This window comes from Varanus komodoensis, unplaced genomic scaffold, assembly GCF_004798865.1.
Source record: "Varanus komodoensis strain SLA01 unplaced genomic scaffold, ASM479886v1 scaffold1, whole genome shotgun sequence".
In the NCBI taxonomy this organism is placed as follows: Eukaryota; Metazoa; Chordata; class Lepidosauria; order Squamata; family Varanidae; genus Varanus; species Varanus komodoensis.
Window position 1 is genome coordinate 34,154,437 of NW_025335268.1, and position 13,144 is coordinate 34,167,580.

At 42.4% G+C, this 13,144-nt stretch overlaps 1 protein-coding gene across 1 annotated transcript in view; it reads right to left on the reverse strand.

Moving 5' to 3' along the window:
• LOC123026771 (cation-independent mannose-6-phosphate receptor-like) overlaps nucleotides 1–13,144 on the reverse strand; it is a 70,279-nt gene that overhangs the window by 17,539 nt on the left and 39,596 nt on the right. Inside the window, exons 24-34 of the mRNA XM_044437213.1 lie at nucleotides 11,980–12,067; nucleotides 10,590–10,805; nucleotides 10,028–10,161; nucleotides 9,055–9,152; nucleotides 8,524–8,660; nucleotides 7,850–8,040; nucleotides 7,274–7,400; nucleotides 6,333–6,458; nucleotides 3,568–3,839; nucleotides 2,261–2,467; nucleotides 1,069–1,218 (exon numbers count right to left, since the gene is read on the reverse strand). Of these exons, the coding sequence (XP_044293148.1) occupies nucleotides 1,069–1,218; nucleotides 2,261–2,467; nucleotides 3,568–3,839; nucleotides 6,333–6,458; nucleotides 7,274–7,400; nucleotides 7,850–8,040; nucleotides 8,524–8,660; nucleotides 9,055–9,152; nucleotides 10,028–10,161; nucleotides 10,590–10,805; nucleotides 11,980–12,067 (1,746 nt within the window). The remainder of the gene's footprint in view (nucleotides 1–1,068; nucleotides 1,219–2,260; nucleotides 2,468–3,567; nucleotides 3,840–6,332; nucleotides 6,459–7,273; nucleotides 7,401–7,849; nucleotides 8,041–8,523; nucleotides 8,661–9,054; nucleotides 9,153–10,027; nucleotides 10,162–10,589; nucleotides 10,806–11,979; nucleotides 12,068–13,144) is intronic.

The window sequence follows — 13,144 nt, forward strand, 5'->3', positions numbered from 1 at the left end:
GTGATCTTTACTGTCTTTTATTGTTGTACAGTGCCTTGCAAGAATTGCTGCCCTGAGAGTCCTTCAGTAAATATTCAAATAAACAAATTCTGACTAAAAGTGTAGTCCTGCACATGTTGAGCAGGAGGCCTATACGTCCCATCACGACTCTGACAGGATAGCTCCCTGGAGCATGCTGGGAGCTACAGGTCTTTCTTCTGTCTCAATAAGCATAGGATTCTACCTTAAGCTGATCAAGACATAAGCCAAGGTGTTGAAAACATAAGCAGGTGCATGCAGTTGGTTTTAAAGAGGACTGCGCTCATCCACCTAGACTTTCAATGGTCTTGCAAAATGCATCAAATGCTGAGGCAAGGAACCTGCTATCCAGAGCAAAAAGGAGAGGAAATCTGAAGACAAGTTTTCAAGCAAGATCTCACAAATGCCAGAAATCTGGTGGATAGTCAACAGTTTGTGTGTCTCAAGAAGATTTGGTGTCTTCAACATTTCTCTGTCCCTCCCCCATATCTGCTGCTCCATATCCTGCTCCCAGCCTGAACCTTCACCCCCTTCCTGACCACTATTCCTCATCAAAATAACCAAGTGCTTTGTAAATCTTTATCTTTTAACAGCAGAAAATTATACATATTTTCTTTCTGGATGAGGTTCTGTTTGGAGGGCTGAGGGATACAGTTAGACCCTGCAGGTGTCTTAGGAACAGTCTCAGAAAACACAGGCTTTGGTCTCCATTCACAAAGGAACCAGCACCCTCTATTGCAAGTAGTCCATCAGATCTATTATTTGGATGGAGAGGAATCCAAATTACGTCAACTACAGCAAGTGTGCCATAGTTAACGAAGATTCATGTTGAGATGGATAAGTAACTGAAAGATCATCAAACTGAAGTGGATAGAGGGACTTTCCATGACAAGCCCACACCTGACTCTCACTGTATCTTGCAAGTCAGTGTTTGGAATAGATTTCATCATCCTTTTCCCAATATGTTTTTGCATTTCTTCTTCCAGAACAAAGACTTCCACCCACGTCTCTCTACAGGCTTGGCAGTGAACAAAGTAAGAAAATTCTTACCAAATTCTCGCCTCTGTTGCAATGAAAGACAATGAGGGACGAATACTTGAGACTTTTATCTTCTGAACATGGAGTGCTACTGTCATAAGTAATATAAACTTCATTTGTTGCTGTGTTAAGCTTGGGAGGTGCAGTGATGTGTCCAATGTCCTAAATTGAAAAGATAAATTTGTTATGATACTTTAATGTGCCCCTGATCTGGCTTTTCAACAAGCAAGTTCTATTAGTGCCAGTGAGAACCAAGGCATTCCGAAACTTCTGCACAACCGTGCAAGGGATTACCTGATCAAAATCTGGGGATACTGACTGTGAGGGCTGGAAACAGGAATGAAAGATATTGACAAGCCGGTAAATATAAGTACAGTTTAACAAGAATTAGGAGGCAATGATTTTGGGCTCAATATACTACATGAGATTAAAGGGAGGCTACTGAATTTTTGGAGAATACCCAGATTGAAAAACTAGCACCATCAGGGAGATCATTAACTGCAGACAAGATTTTTTTTTTTAAGTTAAGATAGCATTCCAAAAAGCTGTCTTCCCCGACCTCAAATGAAAGCATCCAGAATGCCACCACCTCATGGCACGTGGATCAGGGGAAGGGAGGCTTATTCATGGTTTTCCACCTTTTCTCCAGTGTCAAGTGGATAAACAGATGCACAGGAAAGCTTTAGAAATGCAGTGCCGGAACCAAGGCAGGTTATTTCAGAGCTGCTAACAAAGCTGGCAGACTCAGTGCAATGGTAGACACAGGCTTTATGAGAAATTCTTCCAAAAACTCCCAGGAGTTACTCACATGCAGGCTGCAAGGAGGATAAGATGCAAGTAACTAACTCTATCTACCGTTTTGCCCCAGCATACCAGAACTCATTGCACTATAAATATGCTACACAGAACCAGCATTTTTGGCCAGAGAGAGATGCTTCCAGAGTAAAGCATTAGAACGAGGCACCGTACTAGGTATGTATTCTCAAAACACAAATGTTTTTGGCAAAGAAATTAAGAACACAAGAAAAGCCGCACAGGATCAGACCAAGAATCCTATCTGGTCCAGCGTTTTATTCACACAGTGGCCAACCAGGTGCCCCAGGAGACCCACAAGCAGGGTGGGGGTGCAACAGCACCCTTCCACTCCAGTATTCCAGCATTTGGTGCAAGTGACTGCTCAAGTCAGGCTGGTGGCAACACTTACTACAGGAGAACCAGTAATGGGAACCATGCAGACAGCTGCTTCAGGTGGGCAGTTAACATCTCTGATGGAATTCAGAGGCTGGCAAATTCTAATATAGAAGTCTGGATGAAGGGAGGATAAGTTAGCATATGTCTCATAGGAACTTGTTGGATAGTTCAAAGGAGAGAGGTCAATTATGGTGCTGCCATTTGTAACTGTGCATTCCACCTGTTTGGAGGAAAGGAAGAAGAAGATTCACAAAACAGCACATAGCTAACAAAAACTGAAAATAATGCAAACTGTTTATAAGGCTCCCTATTCCTCTTCGGGTTTCTTCCCTTCTATCACACTACATTCGTCTCAACTTGGATCTTCCCTTAGAAGACTGATTTCCATCTATTCGAACACTTGCAGCCAAAATAACTCCTACTTCTAGACAAGATACATGTGCTTGGAAGTGCAGACCAGTGAAAGCAACTGACTTAACACACTGCTAGCAGAGATGCTGTAAATGCAGCCAGATATGACTCTGCAGATAATTGATGGGTCCAAACAAAAGCTACAAGATTTGCTTAGTCCATCTTTCAGAACACCTCAGCTGCACAGATGAATATGGCTCTGACAATATGATTCTTTTCAAAGCATAATGAAACTGTCATATAAAAAACCCACAGTTCATCTATCATTAAGACTTTTTTTTCCTAACTTGGGTGTTACAACGCAACATGCACAAGAGTGTAGACCTCCCTTCCCCCTGGAGAGCAGTGTGGGCCTGCGTACACCCACATCACTGAGCCCTCCTGCACGCAAATTGGCCCTGCTCCTGGACCACTGCATCCCATCATGTTAATCTGGTTAAGATTAGTTTGAACACTGTTTAAACCCCGTGGGCACCTTGTGTCTGCCCTGTGCCAGTATTAGTGGCTAGAAATACAGCTGGCAGGACTCGCAGCTCCTTATGTGGTAGTAGAAATTCTACTGGCCCTGTTTAACTGCTTGTCAGAACACTTTTGCCCCTCTTTGGAGAACAACTACTGTGCAACAAAATGTGGAAGATAACAATTTTAGCTCAGCTTTCTGGTCTCCAGATGCTTTTGATGGTAACCCCTAGCCTTCCTGACCACTGATTAAACTGGTTGGGAGATGATGGGAGATGAAGTCCAAAACATCTAACTGGAAGGCAGGAAGTGAAGAAGCCTGAACTAATATTATCAATTTTGCACTTCCTTATAACCTTCTTTGAAAGTGGAAGATTTTAATACTTGCTTTCCCCAACTTAAAATACCATTTTCAGTAAAAGGACTTGATGAAATTGGCAATGGCCTTACCACACTCTCTTCTTCACAAGCTACAGCAGTGTGCCAAGAGAAGTAATAGGCACATGTCGCCTCATTAAACGAGACAAGGACTGGCTTGCTTCCAGGCCCAGCATCAGGCCAGCACACAAAACTGAAAAAGCTCTTATACTTCAAGCGTGGATCTGCTGGGCAGGCGTCTCCACCTTCATAGACAAGTTTCAAAACTTCATCTTCGTAAGTTAATGTTTTGCTCAGTTGTCCAGCATTAACGGATGGCTGATGGCCATCGGTGACACAGACTCCTGTGAAGAGATTCAAGAGGACAATGTTAGAGGTTTCTTTTAGGGCAGAAGGGGTCTGAGGTTAAGCACTTCTGAGATCTCTTTCTGGCTTGAGACCTTCTGAACACAACCGAGAGTGACTGTACTAGCTGAGAGCAAAACCAACTCTGAGGACTTCCATCAAAAAGGGCGCTAAGAACAAGTCAGTGCAGGACAGACCAGACTAGCTCTTATTCCAAGTTACTCATGGACCCACTGGGCAGCCTTCACAGGTGCCTACTTTGCCGAGTTTTTGGCACCTGGCAAAAACCTTCTATTTTCAGTGTGCCTATGGTGCTACTTAGAATATTTTGACTAATTGTACTGTTTTTCACATATTATATAATATTTTTATTTAATTATACATTTTGTGATTTTATATTGTTCTAATTTATTATGATATTTTAATCGTATTGATTTATCCAATGTTATTTTATTGGCATTTATTATTGCAATGATTGCCCAGAGAGCGTGATGCTAGTCGGCAGCTAGCATCAAATAAATTCAATAACTGCATAGCAACAGCAATAACAGTAACTTGCTCTCAGCACCAATCTGTCATCTATAAAGTAAGCAGAACAGTGGCCTATTATCCAGGTTTTATGGGGGAAAGTCATAGAATCATAGAATAGTAGAGCTGGAAGGGGCCAGTGGGCCATCAGGTTCAACCCCCTGCTCAGTGCAGACTCCAAGTTAAACCATCCCTTCATATGGCTGTCCAGTTGCCTCTTAATGCCTCCAGAGTGGGAGAGCCCACAAACTCCTTGGTAATTGGTTCTATTGCTGTCCAGTTCTAACAGTAAGGAAATTTTTCCTGATATCTAGCTGGATCCTGGCTTCCTGTAACTTGAGCCTGTTATTCCGTGTCCTGCACTCTGGGATGATCGAGAAGAGACCCTGTCCTCCTCCTTTGTGACAGCCTTTCAAGTACTTGAAGGGTGCTATTTTATCTCCTCTCAGTCTTCTCCTCTGGAGGCTAAACATGCCCAATCCTTTCTATCTCTCCTCACAGGTCTTTGTTTCCAGTCTCTGGATCATCCTTATTGCCCTCCTCTAAACCCTTTCTAGCCTGTCAACATCTTTCTTAAACTGTGGTGCCCAGAACTGGACACAATATTCCAGATGCAGTCTATACGTACACGCATACATGAATACACAAATGCAGTTGGCTACCTACCAGCCCCTTCACACAGGCTAGACTGAGTAATAGCTTCCCCAGATCAAGGTTCCCCGTCTGACTCTTTGACTTTGTCTACAGTCTTTGGATCTTGTGTTGGCTGGCAGGACCGACTGGGGATTTTGCTAGTGTACTGCCCACCCCATGACCTAATAGTCTGCCTACCTGAACGGACAGCGGCTATTTTAGGTTCAGTGTTGAGGTCATCCGGACCACTGGTCCTAGGTGGTATTTCACATCCATTCCAAAGGCATCTTTTTATTTAAGCTGCATTTTAAATGTTAATATTATTGAATTTTATCTGGCCAGGGCGGCTTATTTTATATTGTATATTTGTATTTTATTTTAATGTATATGTTTTAAAATGTTATTTATGATGATTTAACTTGTTGTTGTAAGCCACCCCGAGGCTTCGGCAAATGGGGCGGCATAAAAATGTTTTAATAAATAAATAAATCTTATCTAAGGCAACTCAAGATTTCATGGACTTCCATGGTGATGATGACGGCATCATTGTAACATATCATCAGTCCAACACACATGGCAGGCCACGCTGTGGATTTGTCTGGTTGTTTCAGCTGGGCATGGGGATAGCGATTTGAACGTGGGGGACTTGGAATCAGTCCCTTTGTCATGGTTAGACCACTGTCTGCTGAGATTTAGGTTGAAGGTGACATTCCCCCTCTGAAGGGGTGAAGATCCTATTCAAATTTTCTGGCCCCAGACACTGATGGCTCTGGGTGGTTTCCAGAGGACACCTGAGGGATTCCAGCTGATACAGCTGACAGTTCTGTCAAATCTCTGCTCAGCCTTTGGAATACAGCAATGACCCAAGCAGATGTCTTTATCGTTATCTATATTTCAAACTGTGTCTTTATTGTATTTCATGTGCTGTTTCATGTATGGTGGGGAACAAGTGGACACCTTCTTTCCCTAGCCAGAAAGAATGATGATACTGGCCAGTCACATGTAAGAATAACATTTGTAATGGTATTTGTGTAGGTCCAGAATCACTTAGTATCCCAGATACCAACTACGTGAGCTGAGCCTCTGCCCTTGATTTTACCCATGAGCTAGTAGCAGTAGACATGTTACAGGCAGGAGGGCATGCACCTCTTCTCCACTGCAGGGTAGAGAGCGGATCTGGATAAATCCAATCTGTCTCATTAAACATATCAGCTAGTAGACGTGGCCGTTAGATTAGCTTGGGTTTAAGTAAAGAGAGTTTCTCCATCTTACTCTTCATGGGCTCAAGATAGGCAACTGTACAAGATGCTTATGGGACAAACCACGCTTACCAGCTCCACTACCACATGGACTTCTAGGTTCATCACACACACTTAACCAGATGGTTCTCCGGTTCCTGAAGTCAGTCACAGTGTAGCCATCCTGCCTCTTTAGAGAATTAAGGTCAAAGCGATGGCCTGTAAGACAATAGTGGAGGAGAAGGGAAAGGACAAGATGAAAACAGTGTAGCTTTTCTGTAGAGAAAGCCAAACGAGAATCAGATTTTTGTTACCTAATGGTGGCAAAGATAAAGAATTATTGTCTTCTCTCCAGCAGGAAGTAAACCAACTAATAAAGGGAGAACCCTGAAAAATTACTTTGGGAAATACATCTGTGGTGTTATAAGCATGAAGTGTGAACGTGACACATGTGTCGAACCAGTACATGCATGAGCTTTGATTGGTTGAACCTCTGAGTTATCACAAAGTGAAGTTATCCACTTTGCTCCTGGTATTTTAGACAACTAAGATAAAAACTGTTGTGTGATAGTACCAACAACTTATGCTGTTCACCCTTAGCACTGGCTGTAGTCTCTGTTCTCCTTACAGAAGGGCTGTCTGGAAGATCTGTCCCACACCTTACAAGCAGGACAGAAAGCATCTGGGCATCTTGTTTTAATTCCCCAGGGTAAGCAGTCTTACTCTGCACAAGGAAGGAGGGCTACAGCTCCATTTTTCCCACCTAGATCGCATGGGTATACAGGTTACCCCGCAATCTGACAGGAGAGCAAATACTTACGAGATTCAAGGAACCCTGTGGCATGCACCGACAGATAATAAGAGTGCACTAACTGGCCCTGGGATTTCTTTCACAATTGCCTAGATCTTTAATGTGGGTCAGAGAGCATTCAAACTGGCCCAGGCTGTCCTTTCAGACAGAGAGAGGGACTGTGAGCCCCACACCCATCATCCCTGCTCCAGCCACTCAGCGCTACCTTGCATCGAAAAGTTACCTGTACGAGGGTTGGACACTGTGCAGTTGCTGTGCACGTTGCTTTTCAGAGGACATGCTGCCACTGTGAACCACACAAAAGTATATTCACAATCTTCAATGGCTGTTACTAGCTCTGGTTTGGAGTCCTGAATCAAACAGAAAGAGAGAGTGAGAAAGAGTGGACACTGGGAAAGCTTCTAGTGAGCAGTGCTGCCCATATTTCACAAACCCATCTTGCCATTTCCCCATATCCAGAAGGACCAGTTTAAGTGATGGTGGCCAACATTGCCAAACTGGAGGGTGCTCAGGGGATTGGTAGCGGAAAGCTTTGCCAGCAAGCCCATTCTGGACATTTTTTCCTGCACAGGTAGCCCATATAGATAGTTACCCTAGGATTGCTTAGACATTGCCTCATCCTGCCAGTGGTGAGGACTTGACCACACACCAGGAGCAAATCTGTGGTCCACTGTTACCTGCACTTCTCATAGGTACAGGATGTAGGATTCCAACCCAGTGGGGTCCTGGTTTCCCCCACAAAGTCAATGCAGCTCTTCCTCAGCCTTTCCAAATTATAAAATCCAACCTACTAACTTACAACTTTATTTTCATCACACTTGAAGCGGATGATTGTTGACTTCTTCCGGACCTGGTCTGGACACTTTTCCCCATTGATGTATTTGAGAACAAAAACATTGTTTTGCCATTGGAGTCCTTCTGCTACTTCACCTAAGTTTACATATTTAGACCCATCCATCAGGCAGGCTGCAGCATCTGGTGGACAGGAATCTGATTTGCCACAAAAGGGAAAGGAAGAAAAAAAGTTGGTATTGATACCCTGTACATGTGCTACTTTTTTGCTTAAGTAATGTGTTTAGAAATACTTACACAGATACAGCAAAAAAAAGAGACTTCTATGTTAATGCCACTACTTTTTCCCAGGCTTTTAATATCTGATGTATTTTTATTGCTTTTGCAATAGTTTTACTGCATTTTATGACCTACTGTGAGCCAAACTCAGACCTTTTAATTGATGGTACAAAAATTTTAACTGATGGTACAGAAATGTTTGCACACACGCAGAGAGAGTGTGAGAGCGTGAGTTAAGCATTTAAGAGCTGCTGGTGTTTGGTGTGTGGCCCCTAAGGGGAAAGATGCCCCCAAATTTAGGCATATTTTGTGTGTGGCATTTCCTTCATGGAGAACATGGGTAGTCATTTCTTTCCACAATGTTTATGGGTAAAGAGCATACTCAGCTTCTCCAATTCTTACCTGCCCCTTTATGTGGCACTAAAGATTTGCAGACGTTGATGTAGTATTTCTGCTTAGGGTTAGCCCTAGAAATGGCTTCCCAGTTCTCCTTATGGCGTGTAAGAGAAGACAGATCATAGGAGTTGCCAGCACTGTCTCTGCAATTAAAGAGAGGTCATTTTATAATACATAATGCACTGAAGATGCGAACATGCAGAAATTTGTGAGAATGCTATTAGAAAGAATACAAGTTAGATCTCCTGTCCCGACTGCTTTTAAATGTCTACATTATTTAACTCCATAACACCACAATAATTCTTCCAGTAACTATACTGAGTGTGCCATTTCTTGATGCACAAAGAACCCTGAGTACCTTAAGGTCTGAAAACTGTCAAAAGGAGTGAGTTTTGGCATCCACCCATCTCTGCACCACCCAGTTGCCAGGGAATCCCTGTGTTATTATAAATATGACTAGATTGCTAGAACATGATAGGTGCTACCCTTTATCAGAAAGAATACATTATTTCAAGAACCTAGGGAAAGGAAACTTACTTATAGGAGCACTCCACAGCTTTGGAAGGTGGGCATGCAAATGGAGTGTGCCATTCGAACATATAGGTGCAATCCTCCGTTTCTTTCAGAAATACAGGCTAAGAAAATAAAGACAGAAAACCTCTATTACATATGCAAATCAACAAAACATGTGGGGCTGAAAGATGGCAACTTGACCCATCTGTACATCAAGGCTTCTGATTATAAAAGACAAAATGGTAATCATTTGCAATTCTACAAAAGGCTACAGATTCTGCATTGGGCACAATATTTGGGGTCACTGCTCTGTTACAAACAAATTTTGACATTCTCTTAATTGTACAACCTGAATGAAAGACAAAGATTTTAGCATTCTTGTCCCTTTATTCATTTCAAAATGTTTTTTGGGAAAGTGTTATCCCTCAGCCACAGCTTTGTTGTCAAACACATCCCCAACCATGAACCTGACAAAACTGAATCTGCTACCAAAATCTTCATCCTTTTCCTGGTAAAACTTCAGTATTTACCTTATACCACTGGGGGTAAGCAGGGTTGGTGGACCCAGGGAGCCATTTCTGCCCAGAAAACCCACCAAGGACTGCATCACTCCTGCTGCTGAAATCACCATCAAATGTGGCAGCAATTTAGCAGCATGTTTTTGCTTTAAATCAAAACAAACCTAAAAAGCACAGACCTTATTTTAATGTGGCAGTGCACTTCCACAAGACTCAGGAGAGGTTGATTTTATTTAATGCTTGGCATTGGCTTACCATATGCTTTGTTTTAATGCACACTATGCATCTTTTTTCTTGCCACTGATGAGCACTGCAAACATCAGCAGCAATCTGGGTGAAGGCTTGGTACAGGATATACCTAGCATTTCACACCAGAATCTGCACACAGCCCATTTTTTTCTGAAGCAGCACAGATGCCAAACTCTTTGCCTAACCACATTTAATGCCACGGGAAGGAACTGACTTCCTAGCCTGCTTACCTTCAAGTCTGGATGAAGATCACAATAGAAAAATATGGCTGTGGACCGCTGATATATTGTGTGGCATGTATCTCCACTGGTATAATTAATTTTAATTAAGCCATCTTCATATGTCAGCTTTGTAGTATGCAAGCCTAATAATAAAGCATAAGTTAAGGATAAAGTATAAATTAATAAAAAGAGTACTGCCTGGTATTGGAAACATCAACTAGACAGATTTAAGGTAGTGTCATGACTAGCAAGATTACTTTGCTGACAATATCTAGTTTGTTAAACACGATAAAAGAATGACAGTTTTAGAACAGAAAAGAAACACTGTTGAGAGAGGGGGGAAGATTAGTTATGCTCCCACCCATATAATCATAATTTGGTGAAATTGTCTTTTGTATGCCAGTGATTGTCCCCCTACCCTCACCCAGAGAGAAATACTAGGGAGTTGAAGATCTTTTTACTAAGTGTCCATTTGAGCCCATTTCCTCTGGAAGCACACCCTGCTTCAAGTCTATATTGCTACAGAACTGGCTAACTGGCCCCTCTAATAATCACCTCTGAATGACTTTACCTGCTATCTTTTTAAAATCGGAGTCTTTCTTCTTGATCTGGCATGATGACACTTCTGTCCTGTGATTTGATTGTTTGCATATTCCTGGTGTTAGTGCATCACAGACTCTGAAGTAGTAGTCATATTCGTCAGTGCTTACTTGGATATCCTTCCCACGAAGTGATGTGAGGTCATATACGTAATTGTACCGTGGATCTTTTACCTGACAGTTCTCACCTTAAGGAACCCCAAATCAAAAGAAAAATAAGCTTGTGATACACACCTACATCCCCAAATGGAAAACTGAAAGTATGATCCACCAGAGAGATCCAAGCAGAATTTTAAAAAAATCATTTATGTCATTGTAATTGCTGTGGTCATCAATCACGTAACATGCCCGGTCTCCCAACGGTAAGATTGCAGAGTTCTGTTTCACTCCATTCATGCATTCTTTAAAGCCTCCAGATTAACATACATGACTGCCAGTTATTTTGCACAAACACACCTGTCATATCATGCAAAGCATCCAAACTTCCCCCGGCCCACAAACATCCCTTGTCCCCTCCATTCACAGAGAGAATAAGAATCCACCAGAGGCTCCCCATGGGAGAGAAGGGCTGGGGCAGTAATGCTGCATGATTCCCCCTTCCCTTCTGCAGTGTCCAATAACATCCCCTATTTACTCAAACAGTGTGGGAGGAGACACTGAGGGCTGCAAGGGGGAAAAGGAACTAGCGGAAAATCATCCTCCTGCCCCCTTCCTCCACTCCAGCGGAATTCCACTAAATACGAGCTCCAATTTAATCCCAAAGATATGGAAATAATACAAAATGCTTTGCCATAACTTTTTTACAGCAATTTGCTTTGGGGTTTGTTTGTTTTCATTATGGTGGGGAGACCAGACAACTCTTGTTTGTTTTGTGATTTACTGTTTTGTTCTGTTTCAATTCATTTATTAGAAATTGTTGTTTTAATTGTTCTTTTAAATATTGTAAGCTGTCCTGAGATTTTTGTATAATAGGATGGCATATAAAAGCTTTTAACAACAACAACAACAACAACAACAACACTGCACAGAATGTAATTTCTTAGCCTGGATAATACATCTCCCTATTCTGCAATAAATGGACTGTTTCAAATGCTGAATTCCCTACAACAAAAACACTTCTAGAAAAAATCATGCACACACAGGGATAGTTACACAGACTGAGCTGAGAGTTGCCATCTTCTCTTTTACCCAAAGTACCTTGCAAGTAACCAATTATATCATGGGTTTGAAAGGCAGATACTGTATTTAAGGTCAAGAATGGATGGATGCATTACTTCTTGCTTGTCAGTATAGAACCACTTTTTCCCGAGATGCTTAGATGTACTGGAAGGTTCAACAAGAACATGAAGTACTCATACTTGCCTTCTGATCTATGCACAGGACAAGCTTCTAGCGTTCTCCAGAGAAACACAAACTCACAATCTTCTTCACGCTGGAACACTGGTGGTCCCTAAGCATAAAGGTGAGAGGTTTGTTGGCAATTTTATGTACACATTATGTTTTGTGGTCCCCTAATTCTACACATTCTCTATGAAAGAATCCTGACCCACCATTATGTTATATCATCAGCACTTAAGTCATCCAAGTTCCATTTACTGAGAAAACCTTTGAAAGAGAAAGATTTGCCTTCAGAGATCCTTTAGCTGAGCCAGTTTTCTGTACTGCCAAGATTGCTTTACATAGTTTGTGGAAACCAGAGAACGGGGGTGGGGAGGAAGCAGGGGGAGAGAGAGAGAAAGAAAACTACAGACTTCAGTATCTTTTCTGTGTCACCTGCACACCATGCAGCTGCTGGACTGACAGACTCGTGGTGGTGGGGTTGCAGTAGCAGAAGAAATCTGCAGCTTGCACCATAATGAGAGCTAGCGTGGTATAGTGGTTAAGAGCATGGGACTGGGACTCAAGACGATCTGGGTTCTAGTCCCCACTCGGCCATGGAGCCAACTGGGTGACTTTGGGCCAGTCACAGACTTTCAGTCCAGCCTACCTCACAGGGTTGTTGTTGTGGGGATAAGATGGAGGAGGAGAATGATGTAAGCTGCCTTGAGCCCTTTGTAGGAAAAAGGCAGGATAGAAATCGAAAAATAAATAAATAAATAATTCAGGCACATCTTTTACCTACATGGAAATGTATGGAGACTGTTAGCCCTTGCCCCCATTAAACAATAGTATTTTTTTTTTAGACATGGTTCAAATCAGAGTGTATATGCGTGTCCCTGTCAGTACACACATGTCCAAGGCAGCTTTACTTGAGCTGAACTGAGTCCAAACCCATCTACCCATATAATTTCCAAGTTCAGCATGTTCGCAAAACCACACAGAGCGAGCCAGCGGCTTCTCCGCCTTCCTGAATGCACCACAGGAACACACATGGATATTCATTGCCACACTTGCTTCTGCTTCAATGACAAAGTATCAAGAATTTCTTCCACATTACTATGAAACTGCTTTCTAAATAAGCTGCTGAACTTTCAAGGTTTAGAAGCTCTTCAGGAGCAAGGAGCTTCAGTTGCAAGGCATCTCATCC